Source organism: Ochlerotatus camptorhynchus, unplaced genomic scaffold, assembly GCF_037179485.1.
Source record: "Ochlerotatus camptorhynchus isolate MF236.1 unplaced genomic scaffold, CSIRO-AGI_Acam_v1.1 ptg000503l, whole genome shotgun sequence".
Taxonomy (NCBI): Eukaryota; Metazoa; Arthropoda; class Insecta; order Diptera; family Culicidae; genus Ochlerotatus; species Ochlerotatus camptorhynchus.
The window spans coordinates 1,904,699-1,922,508 of NW_027040988.1; the positions used below are offsets into that span (position 1 = coordinate 1,904,699).

Genomic DNA, 17,810 nt, shown 5'->3' on the forward strand with positions numbered 1-17,810 from the left:
ACACGGAGGATATGTACCGTGTAAAAAAATGTTAAGAGTTGTGTCCAAAGCACGACCGCATTGTTGAAATTTTTTTTGCTGCTCCATTCAATAATATATTAATATCAATATAAATGGTTTGGAAATTTTACGCCAAAATAAACAATTCATTATTAAAATTTGTGAAATTTGGCGGTTATTGAATAAATCCTAAGATTATTTTAAATTTTTAAAATCAGAAAATCTATTCCTTCATTATTCATAATTAGGTTTCATATTTACTTAAATGGAACATTAATCTTGAAATTTGGCAACACTGTAAACAATTTATTCTTGATTTTATGTTTTCTTGCTTAAAAAAAAAACATTTGAAACAGTAGGTGAGAAAAATAAGTTCTTTTACTTAGAAGAGAAGGAGAAAATAGAATTGAAAAGAATAGTGTTTCTTATAATTGGGTTCTTTAAGGGTATTGAGGTAAATGCATATAAGTAGTCTTCATTAAAAATGGAACCCAAACCCAAAATTTAATCAATTTTGGTACACTGGAACTATTTTAAATAAGTACGATTACATTTGCAAAAATCACCTTATTAGCGCCCCTCGGTGTCACTTTGTATGGGAGTGAGCTGTCAGTTTGTCAGTTTAGTGTCAAACAGTGAAGTTATTATTTTGCTTTAAATCCTGATTTAAAAATCCAGATGAAAGTGTGTGGGCTCGAAAAAAATATCGCTTTGCTCAGAAAACGAAGCTCTTTGAGATGATATTTAATAACCGATATATTTTTCAAAATAAAGAACCCAATTGGCATTATTTGCTTCAAAATTCTGTTTCTCAGGATGAGGGTGCCTTCCATTCATTTTGACTAAAAAAATGTTTTAATAAATTATGGAATAATAAGATATTATGAAAATATTTTGATTATGTAAACAACAAGAAAAGATTGTAAAGTGTGTGTTTGACACATAATACCTGCCAACTTTGCTACATGAGAGTCGCAATAAACGATTTTGTAATTTATCTCACCCCCTCTTCGCTCTTCACTCTTCGCGAAGAGGCGATCAGAAAAACGCTCATTGTGACTCTGTAAAAGCTAAATTTGCAAGTTTGATGTGTGAAACACAAACTTTACAATCTTTTCTTATTACCTACACATACAAAATATCATCATAATATCTTATTATTCCATAATTTAATAAAACATTTTTTTAGTCAAAATGAATGGAAGGCATCCTGCAGGATATACGTAACTTAGTTTTGGCTTATAAGTGATTCTTATGTAAAAAAAAAGATGGGGAACACGATGGTGCTGTCAGAATGGAAATCTAAATATACTCATTCTGAGAAAGTTCAGTTTCAAGGTTTTAAACACAAATATAAAATACTGGGAAACACTGCACAAAAATAATAAATTTAGATTCCTTGCCTAATTTTCTCATATAAATTCTCTATTATGTTAATTTTAGGTTTACTTGTTCCGAAGATATTGATAAAGGAAAGTAGTGCTGTCTTGAAAACCTCGAAAAATAGAAAATGCTCCCCTGGACCGAGGGGTGCTGCTTCGATTGGCACAAAAGTTTGGATTCATAAAAATTCGACCAAAATAAACATCCCCTCCAAATTTGGTCCAAATCGTAAGAGGTCCATTTCACTTTTGTATTTTTTGTCGGTCACTTGCGCGGAACGACCCATATACATCATAAAGTTCTAGTTATAGTTATAGTTTTCATAACTTTCATTATTATTTATTCTTTGTGGTTCGAACGAAGACAAGAATATAGGTGATAGACAAAAAAGTTTTGCTTTGTGTAGTCACCATTTCTCAAGTAACAGCAATTAAAATGAAAGTTAAAGACAAACGCATAATTCCAGGAATATGTTGATTTCATCTGAACAACTTTTCCAAAGAAAGCAATCTTCTATGTAGCAGAGCATTTAAGTAAAAGCAAGCAATCAGAAGTCAAATCGTACATAAGTGCCGACAGATATGAGAATTGTGATCTGAGCTGTCCAGTCTACAATAGGTCTCATCCATTTGAATAACCTATGCTCTTAGAAATTTATCCATACGAATGAGTAACTCACAACTGAGTAAAAGTTATTCACTTTCTGAGTTAGTTTCGTTTTCAGTGCAAAACGCAACGAACACCCCTTTTTAGCTCTCGGCAGTCAAACGACGGTAAACATTTTTGGTCGCTATTGAAAATAAAAAAATATAAACATATTTTTAAAAATCTGAATTTACACCAAAAATTGTGATTTTTTAAAAGTTTTCCATTCGATACCTACGGCATGAAATTGATAATGTGATTCGAATCAAGATGATATGTTGTATCGTTATCAAAAACGTTAAAAACGTACTGTGTAAATTGCGACTCAGCGGTGCAAACCGTGTAAAAAAAACCGCGTTAAAAATATGTGAAAAATGACTTTAGTGTATTTTTATCAGTTAGGAGATAACTTAATTTTATTCTTCATTTACAGTTAGAACACGGAAAAGAATATGCCAGTGAATTTGAAGAGCAGCAACGTTTTAAAATATTCAGTCAGCATAGACAGGTGATTATCCAGCACAACAAGCGTTACAACTTGGGCAAGGAGACCTTCTACATGGGCACTAATCAATACTCTGACCTCTCGATTGAAGAATTCCGATACTATATCACCAATTCCAACAGCAGCGATGAAATGTAAGTAATTGTAATTTTTATATAACTATTAGATTGGAGCATGTTGAGCATTTCCTGGCCAAATAGCAACAACAAATTAATTTCAGACTCAACATTCTCCGATTTGTATCAAACTTTGCATAATTGTTTGTTATGGTCAATCATTCACATTTGAGCTAAAATTAGGCCATTTTGAATCTCTAAAAAAAAACTTCAAAATGGCGCATTCGATATGTTTCAACAAATCATAAATCGATAACTTCACTTCAAATCGAAATGATGTCTGAGACAAAGTTGTTGGAAAAAAAAAACTACAAGGGACAGCCCTAAGTGGTTGTACGCAATGATGACGTAGGACTACGTGGTCTTATATAATAAATCTTATTTGTTAACTGCAGCAGGAGCTTGTGTTTTGTGTAAGAATAGGAATTTGAGCGGGGTTCTCTCTGTTTGTACTCTTTAGTATGACGCGCTAGACATAGATGGCCCACAGCGACTCACGAAGAGCTACTGATTCCGATCAATAGCGGTGCGGCTTCTTCCTCCTTCTATGGATGCTCCTGTGGGCTACAGTTTGCTGCTTGCAGGTAGCCTTTCGTTGTGTACTGGAGAACATTATAGTCGCTATATTCATATTCTGGCGGATAGAACTTCGATCTATCAAAAAGCGGAACCCATTCAATATATTTTAGTCGAACAAATGAAAAGGTACTATCAACTTTTATAAACAAAACGTTGATTATTCTTACCTTGCGAATCGAACGCAAATTACCGGCATCAACGGATAGGGGAAACTTTGCCCAACCCAAAGATGGTGTTAGTTTGCATAGGCGAGCCTTGAGTCACGAGAAAAGGGTTTCCGAAGTTTTGTTCGCAATAGCTGATGTGCTCATTTCTGTTGTTGGTCGTGATTTGCTCGATTGGTTCCGCTATTTGACAGCTCAATTGGTTCCCGAGATTCTATCCGCCAGACTATGAATATAGTCACTACCACTATAAAGAGCACTACCACTCGCTTCGTGGTGAGACCAGATGGAATTCATCTTTGAAATCTGTGTTAGGGAAATCGCTTTTCGCAGGCAATCGGTGATAATTTAAATTATCATAGCAACAGTTGCACATAGTGCAATTTTCAATAGTGACATTTTGAAAAAAAAAATGATAAAGTCTTATTTTAACAGATTCGTAGAAATATTTCTGATCGATTGGTTATAACATTACTGAAATTGGTCCAGGGGCAGCTGAGTTATTAACGTTCAAAATCTTTCATAATTTTGTTACATGCTCCATTTTCGGTTTTCACAAAGTGTACCACCATATAGAAATCAAAGAAACATAAATTTCTCAGCTATTCATGTTTTGGAAGAGTAGATTTTGGAATACAACCAACACTCGGACCAATTTTAATGGGATTTCAACTATTTTTGCGACTTTTTTTTTTCAAAATGCGTGCATTTAGTGCACTACCGTGACTGCTTGAAGCTTAAACACCAAAAAACGAAAAATAAAACAAAAGTGTATACAGTGGCTCTTTATTCGATCCGAGAAATACGTCTACTATGCAGAAAAAATATGAAATGGGATGTTCATGAACACGTTGTAGATCTCCAAAATCTCAAGAAATTATGAATCCGCATACAATTTAAGAGTTTTCTTCAAGCCTAAATGTTGTCTCTTTGGGAGAAATACGGTATTGGAAGTTTTTCAAATCAACCCGGAGTTTAGATCTTGAAGACTCAACAAAGCATTGTAAAGATAGGCGCATGAGCAATTTGTATGCCCCTTCCCGGCTGAGGTAAATAGTTGGCATTTTCTGAGGCGAAACATCTCTGGTCACGCCTTCCACAGGAACGAAAGAATAGCTGTTGGTCCCGGTCCGTGTGTTGATGGGTGCTATAGACGTGAACTACGCTCACTAGTACATATGCTATCCTTATCAAAAAAGTTGTTCATCATGGTTGAAAAAGCAGTATTTATTTGAACAATATTGTTGCTGAATTGCGTCACCCAGTGAGCCAATAATACATAAAAACCATCCGCCAACTGGAGGATCTCACTTTACTGGATAACTTTGCCGGAGACGGGAGCTTTCATATGACCAGGATCATTAGATATAGTACCGGCCACAATCGCTGTCTTCCGGATGTTGAGGAAAGACGAAAACGTGAAGACGTACCCGGATTGCCTTTTCCTGGAGCACTTCCAGAAAGGGACAGTGACGCTCAATGCGGTGCAAGCCATCCGCTCGATCTACTCCATCATCGTACGGTGGGAGCCATACCGTGGCGGCCATCGTGACGTAATGCAGTGCCAGCGGTGTCTCAGTTTTGGACACGGTACCCGCAACTGTAACATCAAACCACGCTGCAGCAACTGCGCTCAAGAACATGCCACTTCTGACTGCCCTGCGGATGAAGCCGTGGCGTTAAAATGCGCCAACTGTGGTGGTGTTCATCAAGGTTCCGAGAGACAGTGCTCCAAACGCGAGGACTTCAAACGCATCCGAAAGCAGGCTGCAACCAACAATCAACCAGGACGCAAGAACGGAGGATTTCCCACCTCTTCGTGATCCTCAGCAAAGGCAAGCGAATTCGCGGTTGCATCCCGCCCCTCTCAAGAAGCTTCCAGTGATTCTGCTGAACAAAGATCTCCACCCCTCCCCTGGATTATTGGATTCTGGAGACAACCAACAGCGCAAAACAACAACCTCGATCTGTAATCAGCGGATGATGAACTGATGGAAATTTTCGTCAACATGACTGGTACTCTTCGTAAGTGCCGCAATAAGTCCGAGCAGATCCACGTACTCGATATATCATCCAGTATGGCGTCTAAACCGCGAATCGTCACCTGGAATGCTTGCTCTGTAAGAGCAAAAAAGATTGAGCTTGCCGACTTCCTCCGCAAGCATAACATCGACGTGGGCCTTCTAACTGAAACCCACCTAAAGTCCGACGACAGCTTCTGGTTGCCTGACCACAACGTTATCCGACTTGATCGGTGTTGCGGTCGTCATCAAGAAAGGAATCAAATTCTGCACTCTGCCCCACATCCGCACTTCTATCATCACGGCTCTTAGTGTTAACGTGGAATCGCCAACTGGAAATGTCCGGTTCATCGCTGTTTACTGCCCACGGCAGTGTGCCGCCAACAACGGATTAGCAAGCAAATTCAAGAACGACCTGATCGCCATCACTCGTGCCAGCTCCCTATTCTTCGTTGGGGGCGACCTGAATGCTCGCCATGAAGCTTGGTGGAACTACCAGCGGAACCGGAACGGATGTCTTTTGTTCGACCACGCACAACATGGACTGTACACTGTGAAGTTTCCGGGCGAACCAACTTTCATCTCTCCGGGGGGAAATCCCTCCACCCTGGACTTTTTCCTGTCAAAAATCGGACTATCCAAACCGGAGGTGCACAACAATCTTAGTTCCGACCGGCATCAACATGGCTCCTGCTCCAAGCCAGCGCAAAGACTACCACCATGTCAACTGGGTGCAGTTTGAACGTGTGGCTGACACAGGCATCGACGAACATCCACCACTTGATACCGTAGATGACATCGACCGGGCGTTGGAAGGACTCCAACATGCCATATCCGTGGCTGACGAGAGGCATGTGTTCGACGAGTTCCTGTGAGGGGTAAGTTTGTTGCTATTGATTCCCACACTCAATTACTGATTCGCTTGAGGACTGGAGATCAGAGAAAAAAAACTTGAAATGGCCGATCTAAACAAGCAGATTGCTTCCAGAATGAACTCACTCCGAAATAGAAAGTATCGGGCGTGTTGTCCAGAATCTGAATGACCCCTCCAGACCATTCTGGAAGGTAGCCAAGGTCTTAAAAACTCATCGTAAACCCGTTCCACCTCTCAGAGTCGAAAATAATGACGATCGGCTTTTAATCACCCCACAGGAGAAAGCAATTGCGATCCGCGAGCATGTCGCTTCATCGAATTTGCTTGACTCGACTATCCAAAGTCCGCTCGATGATCAGGTTGCGCAATGCGTTCAAAGCCTAGATGCCTCCCCTTGTTTCATGCCTCCGGCGGATAAGATAACAGTACAACGGATTTGATCAGCGCTGAAATGTACCAAGAATATGAAGGCTCCCGGGTTTGACGGTATATTCAACTTAATCTTGAAGATACTCAGCATGAAAGTGCAGTCTCTTTTGGCCGCTATCTTCAACAGATGCTTGGAGCTGCACTACTTTCCAAGCATCTCGAAGGTAGCAACAATTATACCAATCCGCAAGCCCGGTAAGGATCCAACATAACCTTCAATCAATCAGCACTACAGACCAATCAGGCTCCTTTTCAGCGCTAAGCAAATTGTTCGAGAAACTCATTCTCAATCGTTTGCTCAAGTTTTTCGAGGAAAACAGCTAGTAAGGATGATGAATAACATCCGAAGTAACAAAGCTATATCACAGTCCACAACCATGGCATTGTTAGACGTTGAGAAAGCGTTTGACAATGTATGGCACGGTGGGCTTATATACAAGCTTTGCAACTTTAACTTTCCTTTGCATCTTGTTTAAATCATCCGTAACTACTTCCAGCAAAGGTCGTTTATGGTATCGTTGAATGGTTGTCTTTCAGACACGTTTTCCATCCCAACAGGAGTACCATGAGGCAGTCTGTTGGGCCCCTTGCTTTACAGCAATCCGACATTCCTACCCTGTTTGTAGATGATACTGCAATAGCCGTCAAAGGAAGGATGCGTAGCGAAATAACGAACAAACTTCAACGATGCCTTAACGCCTTTGCTGATTATGCCACCACGTGGAAAATCAACATCAATGCCTCCAAAACACAAGCGATCATGTTCCTCGATCTGCAATCGCCCAAACTAAAACCGGATCCCTTTTATTTATTTATTCATTCAGTCTTCGACGGTTTCGCACAGACTAATCTTAACCTATCACATTTACTCTTAACCTATTTTTAAAACAGAGCCTAGTTAAATTTAAAATCGAAGTCATCACAAACAGCATTAAAAGCTCTAAGACAGGAACTTAGCGGACTATTAAACCCATAACTAGTTCTGTGACTGGGAATGACAATAAGGGCAGAGTTTCGTAATTGGTGCTGAGGTGCGTTAAGCATAACTTCCTGTAGAAGATCTGGACAGTCGGTGTTGTTCATCAGGATGTGGAATACAACCAATTGTTGCAATCTCAGCCGTCTCACTGATAGCAACTCTAAGTTGATTAAACGGCACCTTTGTTGGTAATCAGGAAGATTCACGGGATCATTCCACGGTAGGTTCCGGAGTGCAAATCGTATGAACATTTTTTGTATACGTTCAATGCGGATCACCTGGGACGTGTGATATGGTGCCCAAACCGGGGCAGCGTATTCCAGAATGCTGCGCACTAAAGCACAAAAGAGTGTTTTTAATGTGTACACATCGGTTAGTTGAGAAGCATTACCACGAATAAACCCGAGTACGGAGAAAGCATTTGCTGTCATGGTGGAGACATGTTCGCTGAATCTAAGTTTAGAGTCAATTATAACTCCCAAGTCGCGAATAAATTGCACACGTTCTAGCGGAGTAGTGTCAATTCGATATTGGTGAGTGAGCGTTGACAAACAGCGACTAAATGTGATCGTTTTGCATTTAAAGGGTGTCCACGATGAAATTGCCACACTATGAAATTGCTCTAACTTTTTAACCGTTGGGTAGAATTTAATGAAAATTTGGGTGGATTTAGTTCATAGTGCATTATTTACATCCTGCAAGTTTTAAAGTCCTGTGATCAAAACTCGCGGAAATGGAGTCGAAAGAACAGCTCGTGCGTGATAAAATCTTGCGCATTCATCACGAGAACAAGGATCTCTCGCATCGTTCCATCGCTAAAACGTTGGGAATCGTGAATTCCACGGTGTCGCGAGTGATTAAGCGGTTCGAGGAACGGTTGACCACCGATCGGAAGCCCAGAAGTGAAGGAAAAAGTATTCCGTACAACACCAAAAATTACAACCGCGTAGTTGGGGCCTTCAACCGAAATCCGAACGCCTCCGTTAGGGATGTGGCTAAGAAGCTGCACCTAAGCCGAAGTTTTGTCCAGAAGGCCAAAACTAAGGCTGGGCTTCGAACGTTCAAGGTACAAAAGGCCCCTAATCGCGACGAGAAGCAGAACAAGTCCGCCAAAACCCGTGCCAGGAAGTTGTACCTCAACATGCTGACGAAAGTTGAATGCTGCATCATGGACGACGAAACATATGTGAAGGCCGACTTCAAACAGATCCCCGGCAACCTGTTTTTCACGGCCAAGGATAAGTTCAGCGTTCCGGAGCATGTCCGCACTCAGAAGATGTCCAAATTTGCGAAGAAATTCCTGGTTTGGCAAGCCATCTGCACGTGCGGGAAGCGGAGTGCACCTTTCGTGACCCAGGATACGATGAACGGACAGGTGTACATAAAAGAGTGCCTCCAGAAGCGGCTGCTTCCTCTCCTGAAGGCCCACAACGTCCCAACAATCTTCTGGCCGGATTTGGCCTCATGCCACTACTCCAAGGACGTGCTGAAGTGGTATGCGGACAATAAGGTCAATTTCGTGCCGAAAATGTTCAACCCTCCCAACACTCCGGAGCTCCGCCCCATCGAGAAGTACTGGGCGATTATGAAGCAGCACCTTCTTAAACGACCTAAGGTAGTGAAGACAGTCGAGGAACTGAAGAAAGTATGGGTTTACATGCAAAAAACGGTTGATTCACAGGTTGTGCAGAATCTTATGGCCGGGGTTAAGGCCAAGGTGCGGGCATTTGCGTATGGACTGTAAATAAAATACGAGTAAAACTGGTAAAATGAAGTTTAATAGTTATTTCTTAATCCCTGAAAATTTGATGGCAATCGGATGAAAACTCGAATTTTGCGAATCAATTTTGTGTGTGGCAATTTCATCGTGGACACCCTTTATTGATGTTCACGCTCATACCATTCTCTTTGCACCAGATTGACACTACGTCGATGTCAGCCTGCAGTACAATACAATCGAGTACAGACGCGATAATTCTGAAGATTTTGAGGTCATCAGCATAAAGGAGCTTTCCAGAGGATATTCGAAGGCACAGGTCGTTAATAAAGAGGACAAAGAGCAAAGGTCCTAACACGCTACCCTGTGGTACGCCAGATGGTATGTCGAACGTATTGGAACGAGACGAGTTCACTTGCACAAATGCCTTTCGACCCGTTAGATATGACCTTATCCAGTCCGCAATTCAGTCCGGAAATCTCATGTGTTTCAGTTTTTCTGTGGCATAGGCATGCGGGACGGTGTCGAACGCTTTCGAAAAGTCGATGTAAATAGAGTCCACCTGGTTGCAACGTTCTATCTCACGGAACAGTACGTTGGTATAGCACAGTAAGTTGTTTGTAGTAGACCGGTGTGGTATGAATCCGTGCTGATACTCAGAGATAATCGGTTTCGCTGCATTCAGCACGATCTTATGCACTAGTGATTCGAGAAACTTTACCAGACAGCAGAGAATTGAAATACCTCGATAGTTTACCACATTGTTTAAACTGCCAGATTTGTGTACATGAATCATTGACGCGGTTTTCCATAAACTTGGGAACGTTTTTTGTTCTAACGAACAGTTAAACAGTAACGTCAATGGTTCAACCAGAGATGCAGCGCAGTTCTTCACTAATATCGGTGGCAGACCATCGACTCCCGCTCCTTCGAAGCATCTAATTTAGCAAACGTACTTAACACTTCGTCACAAGAAAAACTGAAGATTGGAAGGTGGATACCATAAGATGGCACGTGTTGGAAACAATCCGGGCGAGGTACAGGAGAAGTTGAACAGAACACACTTTGAAAAAAATTCGAAAAAAGATTGGCAGCATCTTCAGGTGTGCTGGCCATGGAATCACCGTAGATAACGTTATTCGATACACGATTGCTAGCCTTTTGCTTTTTAACATACCTCCAGAACATCGACGGATTTTGTTTTAGGTTGGATTCAAGTTTGCGCATGTATACTTGGTAGCTTGAAGAGAGTAGTTCATTATAGGATGATTCCATTAGATGAAGGAAATCTCTGTTCTCGTTCGATTTATCAGCGATATATCGTTTGTGTGCTTTCCTCAGTCTATTACGCTGATTTCGCAATTCAGCCGTCCACCAAGGCTTCCTGTTGACGCAACTTGAAATACGACGGCGACGAGGAACAATTGAGTGAATAATCATAAAACAAGATAACGTTTACATCAACAGTGTGTTCATGTAGAAGAAGCTGCCAGTCGATCGACGAAAACGCGGCATTAAGTGAATCAAAGTTGCATTGCCTGAAATCTGGGTCAATTGCATCCGAATCCGCGTCGATTTGGTGGTTTATGATGACGCTGTGCACATCCACTAGTAAAATAAACGGTGGGTGATGGGCGTCGGTGGATAAAAGTGGAAGTGGTGGCCGCAGTTCTTCAATGACATCTGGAGAATTCGTGAATGCTAGATCTAGAAGTCTACCGCTCGGGTTCGTATAAGAATTCACTTGAACCAGCCCGCACGCAGAGATGGATTCGGTGAGATTGAGTTCTTGTTCACTGGAAGCGTTCGAACGTCCTCATCGAAGCACCATTGCAGATGAGGAAGATTGTAGTCCCCGAAGAGTAGAATAATGTCATTGTCCGACGAACGATCCTATAAGTTCTGGACAGAAGTAGCGTGAGCCGAATATAAACTTGCGTCGGAATTCGGGGGAAGATAGATGCCAATGATCAACAGCGAATGGTGAGTAAGTGTTACTCGTACAACACTTACTTCAAGCTGTCTACAATCGTCCAAAGAAACCGCAGTACAGTGCAAATTATTTTTAACAGCTACGAAAACTCCACCACCCCTCGAAGAATTACTAGTAGTTTCACTTCGATCACACCGAAATATAGAGTAGTCGGAAGTGAGTTCCGTATCGCTTATATCAGACCGGAGCCATGTTTCGGTAAAAACAATTATATCGTAGTCGCAGCTCGATAGCCTTAACTTCAATTCTGTCGTTTTAGTGCGCAGACCTCTGACGTTCTGGTAGTAGACGGATAGAAAGTTGTGTCCTGAATGAACTGCATCATTATTGCTGCTGGTCACTACCGTGCTGTTTGGATAGTTAAACTCGCTGACGTTTGAAGAGGGACAGTTGATTGCAACGCTAGAACCATTAGATTGATCAGAAGTTGAACTGCTTAAAACAGAAACGTACTTGCCAAAGATAGCGGGTTGGAAGACCCCTTCTCTGACCCCACACACAGGGCCAGGACGACTGTTGGCCGATGACGGGAAAAGCTTGACTGTGGTAGGGGGATTAGGGGCTTCCATGTAGCCAGTATCGTTGCGTCCCAGAGTTGAAGGTCTTGAATAATGACGGCTAAACGGTGTAGTACTGAAACCAAGCAACGAATCAGGAGTTGGGCTGAACAAGAATGAATCGTACTTGCCTGCGGTATTAGTTTGGAAGACCACGTTTCCAAACTCACACACAGGGCCGGGACGACTGATGGACGATGGCAGGAAAGGCACGACTGTGGTGAGAGGATCGGTGGGTTCCATAGGGCGAACACCGTTGCGTCCCAGAGTAGATGAAATTTGCGTAGAGTTGCGAGTAGTTGATGTAGAGTGTATCGATAAACTTATTGTGGAAGTATTGGTGTTCGTATGTTGATTGGAGCCGCGTCGTTTTTTGATTCAAATTCACATACATTTACTCCATCAGGCCAGTAGAATGAATCCCCTACAGTGGTTTCCAAGTCGGGTGAAACGGATACTTTGAAGGAGACAAAGGTTAGCTCGTTGACTTGTTACCAGCTTCACACAGCGCACCGTAGAATTTTCGATGTTGAAGGTTTCGCGGAGGTATTCCAGGACATCTTCTTCAGTCTGCTCGATGTGGAAAGGGGTAATGTAGAATAGTTTCAACACTTCGGTTGTGTCGGTATTGCTTTGCTGCTTTCGACGTTCGTGTCTCATTACAACCCTTAAACGGTTAGATTGTCCGTGAGGCTCTCGGTTATTTGTCAAGGTAGCTGTTGAGGTAACCGTGTTTCGAGTTTCAGGTGCGGTGATTGATGCGACAGTTGTGCAGTTCTTGGCAGCGGTGTTCATGGTTATTGTAGAGGCGACGGTGCATGTAGCAGTAGAGCTGTTAGTGGTAGCAACGGAAGTGGCATTCTCATTCGATCTAGTGACAGTTGTGGCAAGGATAGCAGTTGGAATGGCGGTCGTGGTGGTGGTGAGAGCAGCAGAACGCCTTACAACAGAAGCAGCGGTGGTTTCTGAAGTTATGGGTTCGTCATGTTCACCGAAAATATTCCCTAGGCTAGAATGCAACGAACTATTCAGATTTAACCGATCTATGCTGTGGTGAAAATCAGTGGGAGCACCAGCTGCAGCGCAATATTACGGTGATCCAAGTAAGAATGTAAGCGCCTAGATGTATGCAACGTTCAGGTTACTGAGATGTGCTAGATTACAAAGTTTACTGGTAGATGGCGCTTCGGAAGAGAGACAGCGAGTAAGTAGGTATGAGCGATTACGATGATACAATGCGTATTTCACAAAAACACAATTGCATAAAACACTGTGGCACAACTAGGTAAACAACACTAGATTCCGATATGCTTTGATCAAATATTGCACTAAAGAGCGCGTCCGATAATAAACAGCGCGAAAAAACAACGAAAAACGGCGAATTAAAATCTGCGACGACAACAAACAAAGAGTGTACTGTAATCATGGATGGCACAAGGGTTGAGTGGTCCGCCGAAGTAACCTAGCTCGAGATGTTGTCAAGTGTTCTTGCCTTGGTTAGGTGTCTGTATCCGCTGATTTGCCGCTGATCTCGCCTCTCAAGAGTGAACAAGCATAGCACCTGCGATCCTCTACGCAGCTCCGGTGTGGGAATCATGTGCACAGACTCACAGGGACAAAATCCACGGCGCTCAGAATAGAGTGCTGAAGATGGCCGTCCTTTCGAAATAAGAATTTCCGGTCACCATCTATGTAGAGGCGAACGTTCCTAAATTAGATTCGAAAATTGCTGGGTTTGTGCAGAAATACAATACATCAGAACATGCTATGATAAGCTATTTGTATATAGCGAGCTATATAGTAGGTTAGGTGTATAAAGTAGTTGTAGGTTAGTTGTAGTTGTAAATAGTAGTTATAAGTAGTCTCCTTTATCCAATTTGAAACAAACCAATCCCACCAAGGTGGCCATACTCTAAAACAGGCCTGATAAGACTAGGATCTGTAATCAGTAATAATTTAAATTTCAAAAGAACTAAAGTTGAAAGGACGCATCTGTGTCACTTGATAAGTCATACATGTAAACTACACAAATACAGTCAGGAATCCTTATTGCCGGATTCCTTATTGCCGGTATCCTTATTGCCGGGCTATCCGCGAATAAGGATACCACAGCTTATGGGATTTTCACTAATAGGGGCTGTGGTGGATTATCTCATTTGTTTCAATATATAGAGCTATACTGTCTTACACAAAGTTGTTGTGCTGGGATAGACCAACAAGCCTGTACCATTGGATGCAGGTTTAATAGGGAACTACGCCGCTAGAGGCGCTTCCTTTTATGCTACTTATGACGGGCGCTATAATATATGGATCATAGGTCCAACATAGAATATTTTGTGATCCTGGCCATATAGAAAGTTACTGTCTTGAGCAAAGTTGTTCAAGTGATCAAGTCCTTTCGGAAGGTGGCCATATTAGTTCAGAACTCTCTCATTACGCAGCGATAGTGTGCACATGAGCTTTCTATATAAGCTGTATCTCGAGAACCTGGCCATATAGAACGTTGCTGTCTTCAGCAAAGTTGTTCAGGTGACGTGTGGAGAGGTTGTAAATCAATTTCGGACGCCATTTTAAAATTCAAGATGTGTGTGTGCTTTTTTTTAGCGTTCTGAACAAAGCCCTACCTTAAAAAACCTTGAAATTACAGGCCTTACTGTTCATATCCATTCCATTTTGTATGTAGCTTGTTGAAACAATTATCTGAATAGTAATAAAAGTATCAATCTTGTCTTGACTACAGATCCTAGCAACATCGAGATTGCTCGGTCGACAGCATTAGTGCCTAATCATCCCGCATCCTTTGTAAAACTGCAAAAATCCACTTGAAGGATACCAGATAAAACAACAAACGACCCATTCCGTTCGAGTCCGTAGGCACAGACTCTTCTACTTTTTTTTCTCTGCAAATTAATTCAAAGAACTGTAACTTTTTCGGATGCCAATAGATCTTCTTCTTCTTCTTCTTCTTCTTCTTCTTCTTCTTCTTCTTCTTCTTCTTCTTCTTCGCATTTCAAGCTTATTGCATATCGCATATTAGCTTATTGCGTGCTCTCAAGTTAGTGTTCTAGATGCACTTCCACAGTTATTAATTGAGAGCTTTCGATGCCTGTACCATTTTTGCATTGGTATAATTATGTGGCAAGTCCAATCATACTTCTATGCCCAGGGAAGTCGAGAAATTTTTCAACCCGAAAAATCCCTAGACCGGACCGGGAATCGAACTTTACCGACTGAGCTAAGGGAGGCCAATAGATGCCAAAGATATTTTCAGAAATATTGGCTGCTAGTTGGGCAAGTATTTGAGATTCATCGCTACGGTTTTGAGCGTGATTGGTTGAATTTGTAAGAAGTGTACCATCTGCGTAACACCAGAAGATTATGATTTGTAGCCATGGTACGAAAGTATCAAACTGAAAAGATGTTGCCAGTTTAGTTCCTTCCAACCACCGAAAAGACGAGTCAAAATATAATTAGCTCTTAAACCTAAAACTAGTTTCCTTTCTCTTCAAGAACACAACAAGAAGTTTGAGCATTTTTAACGACGAATTCTCCGAATGGAATCGAATAAAACGAATTCTCCACCTAGTGAACCAATTTCGAACTACTGTCACTGCCATCAAAAAGCGGTTACTAAACTGATATTCGAAGATGAGAACTTTTCATAGAATCAGTATCAGGATCATAATATATGAGACTACCTAACTATTTTTGAACTAAACTGACTGCGGCGCTCAATTGAAAAACTTTCAATGGGATAGGGCTTAAGATATGATACAAATCAGTATTTTTTATCGTTAGCGCTATTTAGAATTTTTTTTTTTTAACTAAACGTACCGCCATTTGAAAGTTCAGTTGACAATTTTGCTGATAAAGGGACTGAACTAAAATTTTACGGAAGGAAATAAATTTCACTTGGCTGAGCAACTTGGGGCGTGCTAGGCTTGCTTGTAGATCATCTGTCCTATTGTCCTATTTTGTTAACTTGTCAGGGTTTTATGTTGTTAACGCGTAGGTGTAATATAAATAACTATTTTTTTTTTCATACTCAACAGAAACGATGTAAGCTATGGAGAGCAGCTCTATGTTCCGGAAGTAGTGGAAATACCGTCTAGCATAGATTGGAGATCTAAAGATGCCGTGACACCTGTTCGATCCCAAGGTAAGTATTGAATGCAATCTGATGGGAAGTAAAGCTATAGATAACAAAATTTATTACGGATTTTTACAGGAAAATGTGGGTCGTGTTGGGCATTCGCAGCAAATGCTGCCCTCGAGTCACACTATATTCTGCAAAAGAAAAAGGTTGTGATATTATCCGAACAAAATTTGATCGATTGTACACGAAACTATGGTAATGATGGATGTGATGGAGGTAATGTCCGAAATGCCTATAGGTATATAAAAAGCAATAAAGGTATCGATGGAGAAAGCAGCTACCCGTATCAGGCCGATGATTTCTCCTGTCGTTACGACTCTCAATATTCAAAAGCAACCGTTTGCGGCTATTACGATGTCAAACGGGGAAGCGAGTCCGCTCTGCAGTTTGCGGTTGGTACATATGGACCTGTAGCCATTAGTATGCACGCCAGCAAAAAATTCATGTTATACAAGGGTGGTCTCTTCTGGGACTCGAAGTGTGCGGGAGCTGAAACTAATCATGCTGTAAGTATTTTTTAACTATCCTCCCGATGGAAATGAGGCATACGAAATTGTATAAATTTCTTCATTTTATTCCAGATGGTTGTGGTTGGATATGGTAACGATGGTAAATATGACTACTGGTTGGTGAAGAATTCATGGGGAACTCGTTGGGGAGAAAATGGTTATGTCAAGATGATTCGTAATTATAAAAACAATTGCAACATCGCATATGCCCCCGTTTTCCCAAAGCTTTGTTAAAAGCGAATATAATGTTAATAAAAAAGAGTTTTTAAAAGTTTAGAACAAGTAGTTAGCCTTTTCCTTTTTCATCATCCGGTAACCTGGCATTGTTTGAGACGAACAAAACCCGCCCAGAAATACAACACTGGCGTACAGTGGTTCACCCTAGACCAAATATCCACCAAAACCTCAAATTCTTTTTAAAACAGTTGATATTGCTATATAATTGTTTTTTTTTTTCATGTTGTTGAACTTACTTTATAGAAAGTTTTTTTTTTCAATAGGGATTTCCTAACTTTGACAGTTCATAGCAGCCATATTGTTAAAGCTACAAGTATCAAATTAGCTACATTTATTCAGTGTGTCTTGCCAAATTACCATGGAGAGTAATTTCGTCCAAATAACACGTGCAAATGATAAAATTATTTTATAAAAGTAAGTGTTCTTGGCGAGCAACGTTCCAAGCGCTTCGCCCATTTTACGGTCGTAATAATCATCCTACCGACAGGACTATTCGTAATGTGGTGAACAAATTCGAGGAAACTGGATCGGTGAACGCTGAACCACCACCCGTACGTGGACGGAACGCATGGTCTTCCGAGAATATCCCATATTGACCCAGGAGCTCAAGCTTAACGATCATAGACAGCGCCGTGTTTTCGCTGATTGGGTTTGGGACCGGTTGGAAACAGACTCCGGTTTTTGGCAAGGAGGAAACCTTTTTTTTTTTTTTTTTTAACTTTTTATTTGTTCTAAATTTAAAATAAATTACATTTCATTTTTAATCTAGGTGCTCCAGTTACTGCAGTAGCGTACCAGCCTTAATTGTTATGATATATATCTAAGTGTTTTTACATTGTTCATGTCTTGGCAATTCAGTATTTTAAACAGGTTTTTTAACCTGCATGTCAGTATAACAATTGATATCTTAAAACTAAAAACTAAAACTAAATCTTATCTAATTATA

At 41.1% G+C, this 17,810-nt stretch overlaps 1 protein-coding gene across 1 annotated transcript in view; it reads left to right on the forward strand.

The window, feature by feature from the left end:
* Nucleotides 1–16,861, forward strand: part of LOC135712778 (cathepsin L-like) — a 37,527-nt gene extending 20,666 nt beyond the window's left edge. The window contains exons 2-7 of the mRNA XM_065235834.1: nucleotides 2,462–2,667; nucleotides 5,597–5,928; nucleotides 6,080–6,284; nucleotides 16,015–16,121; nucleotides 16,191–16,634; nucleotides 16,665–16,861. Coding sequence (XP_065091906.1) covers nucleotides 2,462–2,667; nucleotides 5,597–5,928; nucleotides 6,080–6,284; nucleotides 16,015–16,121; nucleotides 16,191–16,634; nucleotides 16,665–16,861 — 1,491 coding nt within the window. The remainder of the gene's footprint in view (nucleotides 1–2,461; nucleotides 2,668–5,596; nucleotides 5,929–6,079; nucleotides 6,285–16,014; nucleotides 16,122–16,190; nucleotides 16,635–16,664) is intronic.
* Nucleotides 16,862–17,810: the final 949 nt, after the last annotated feature.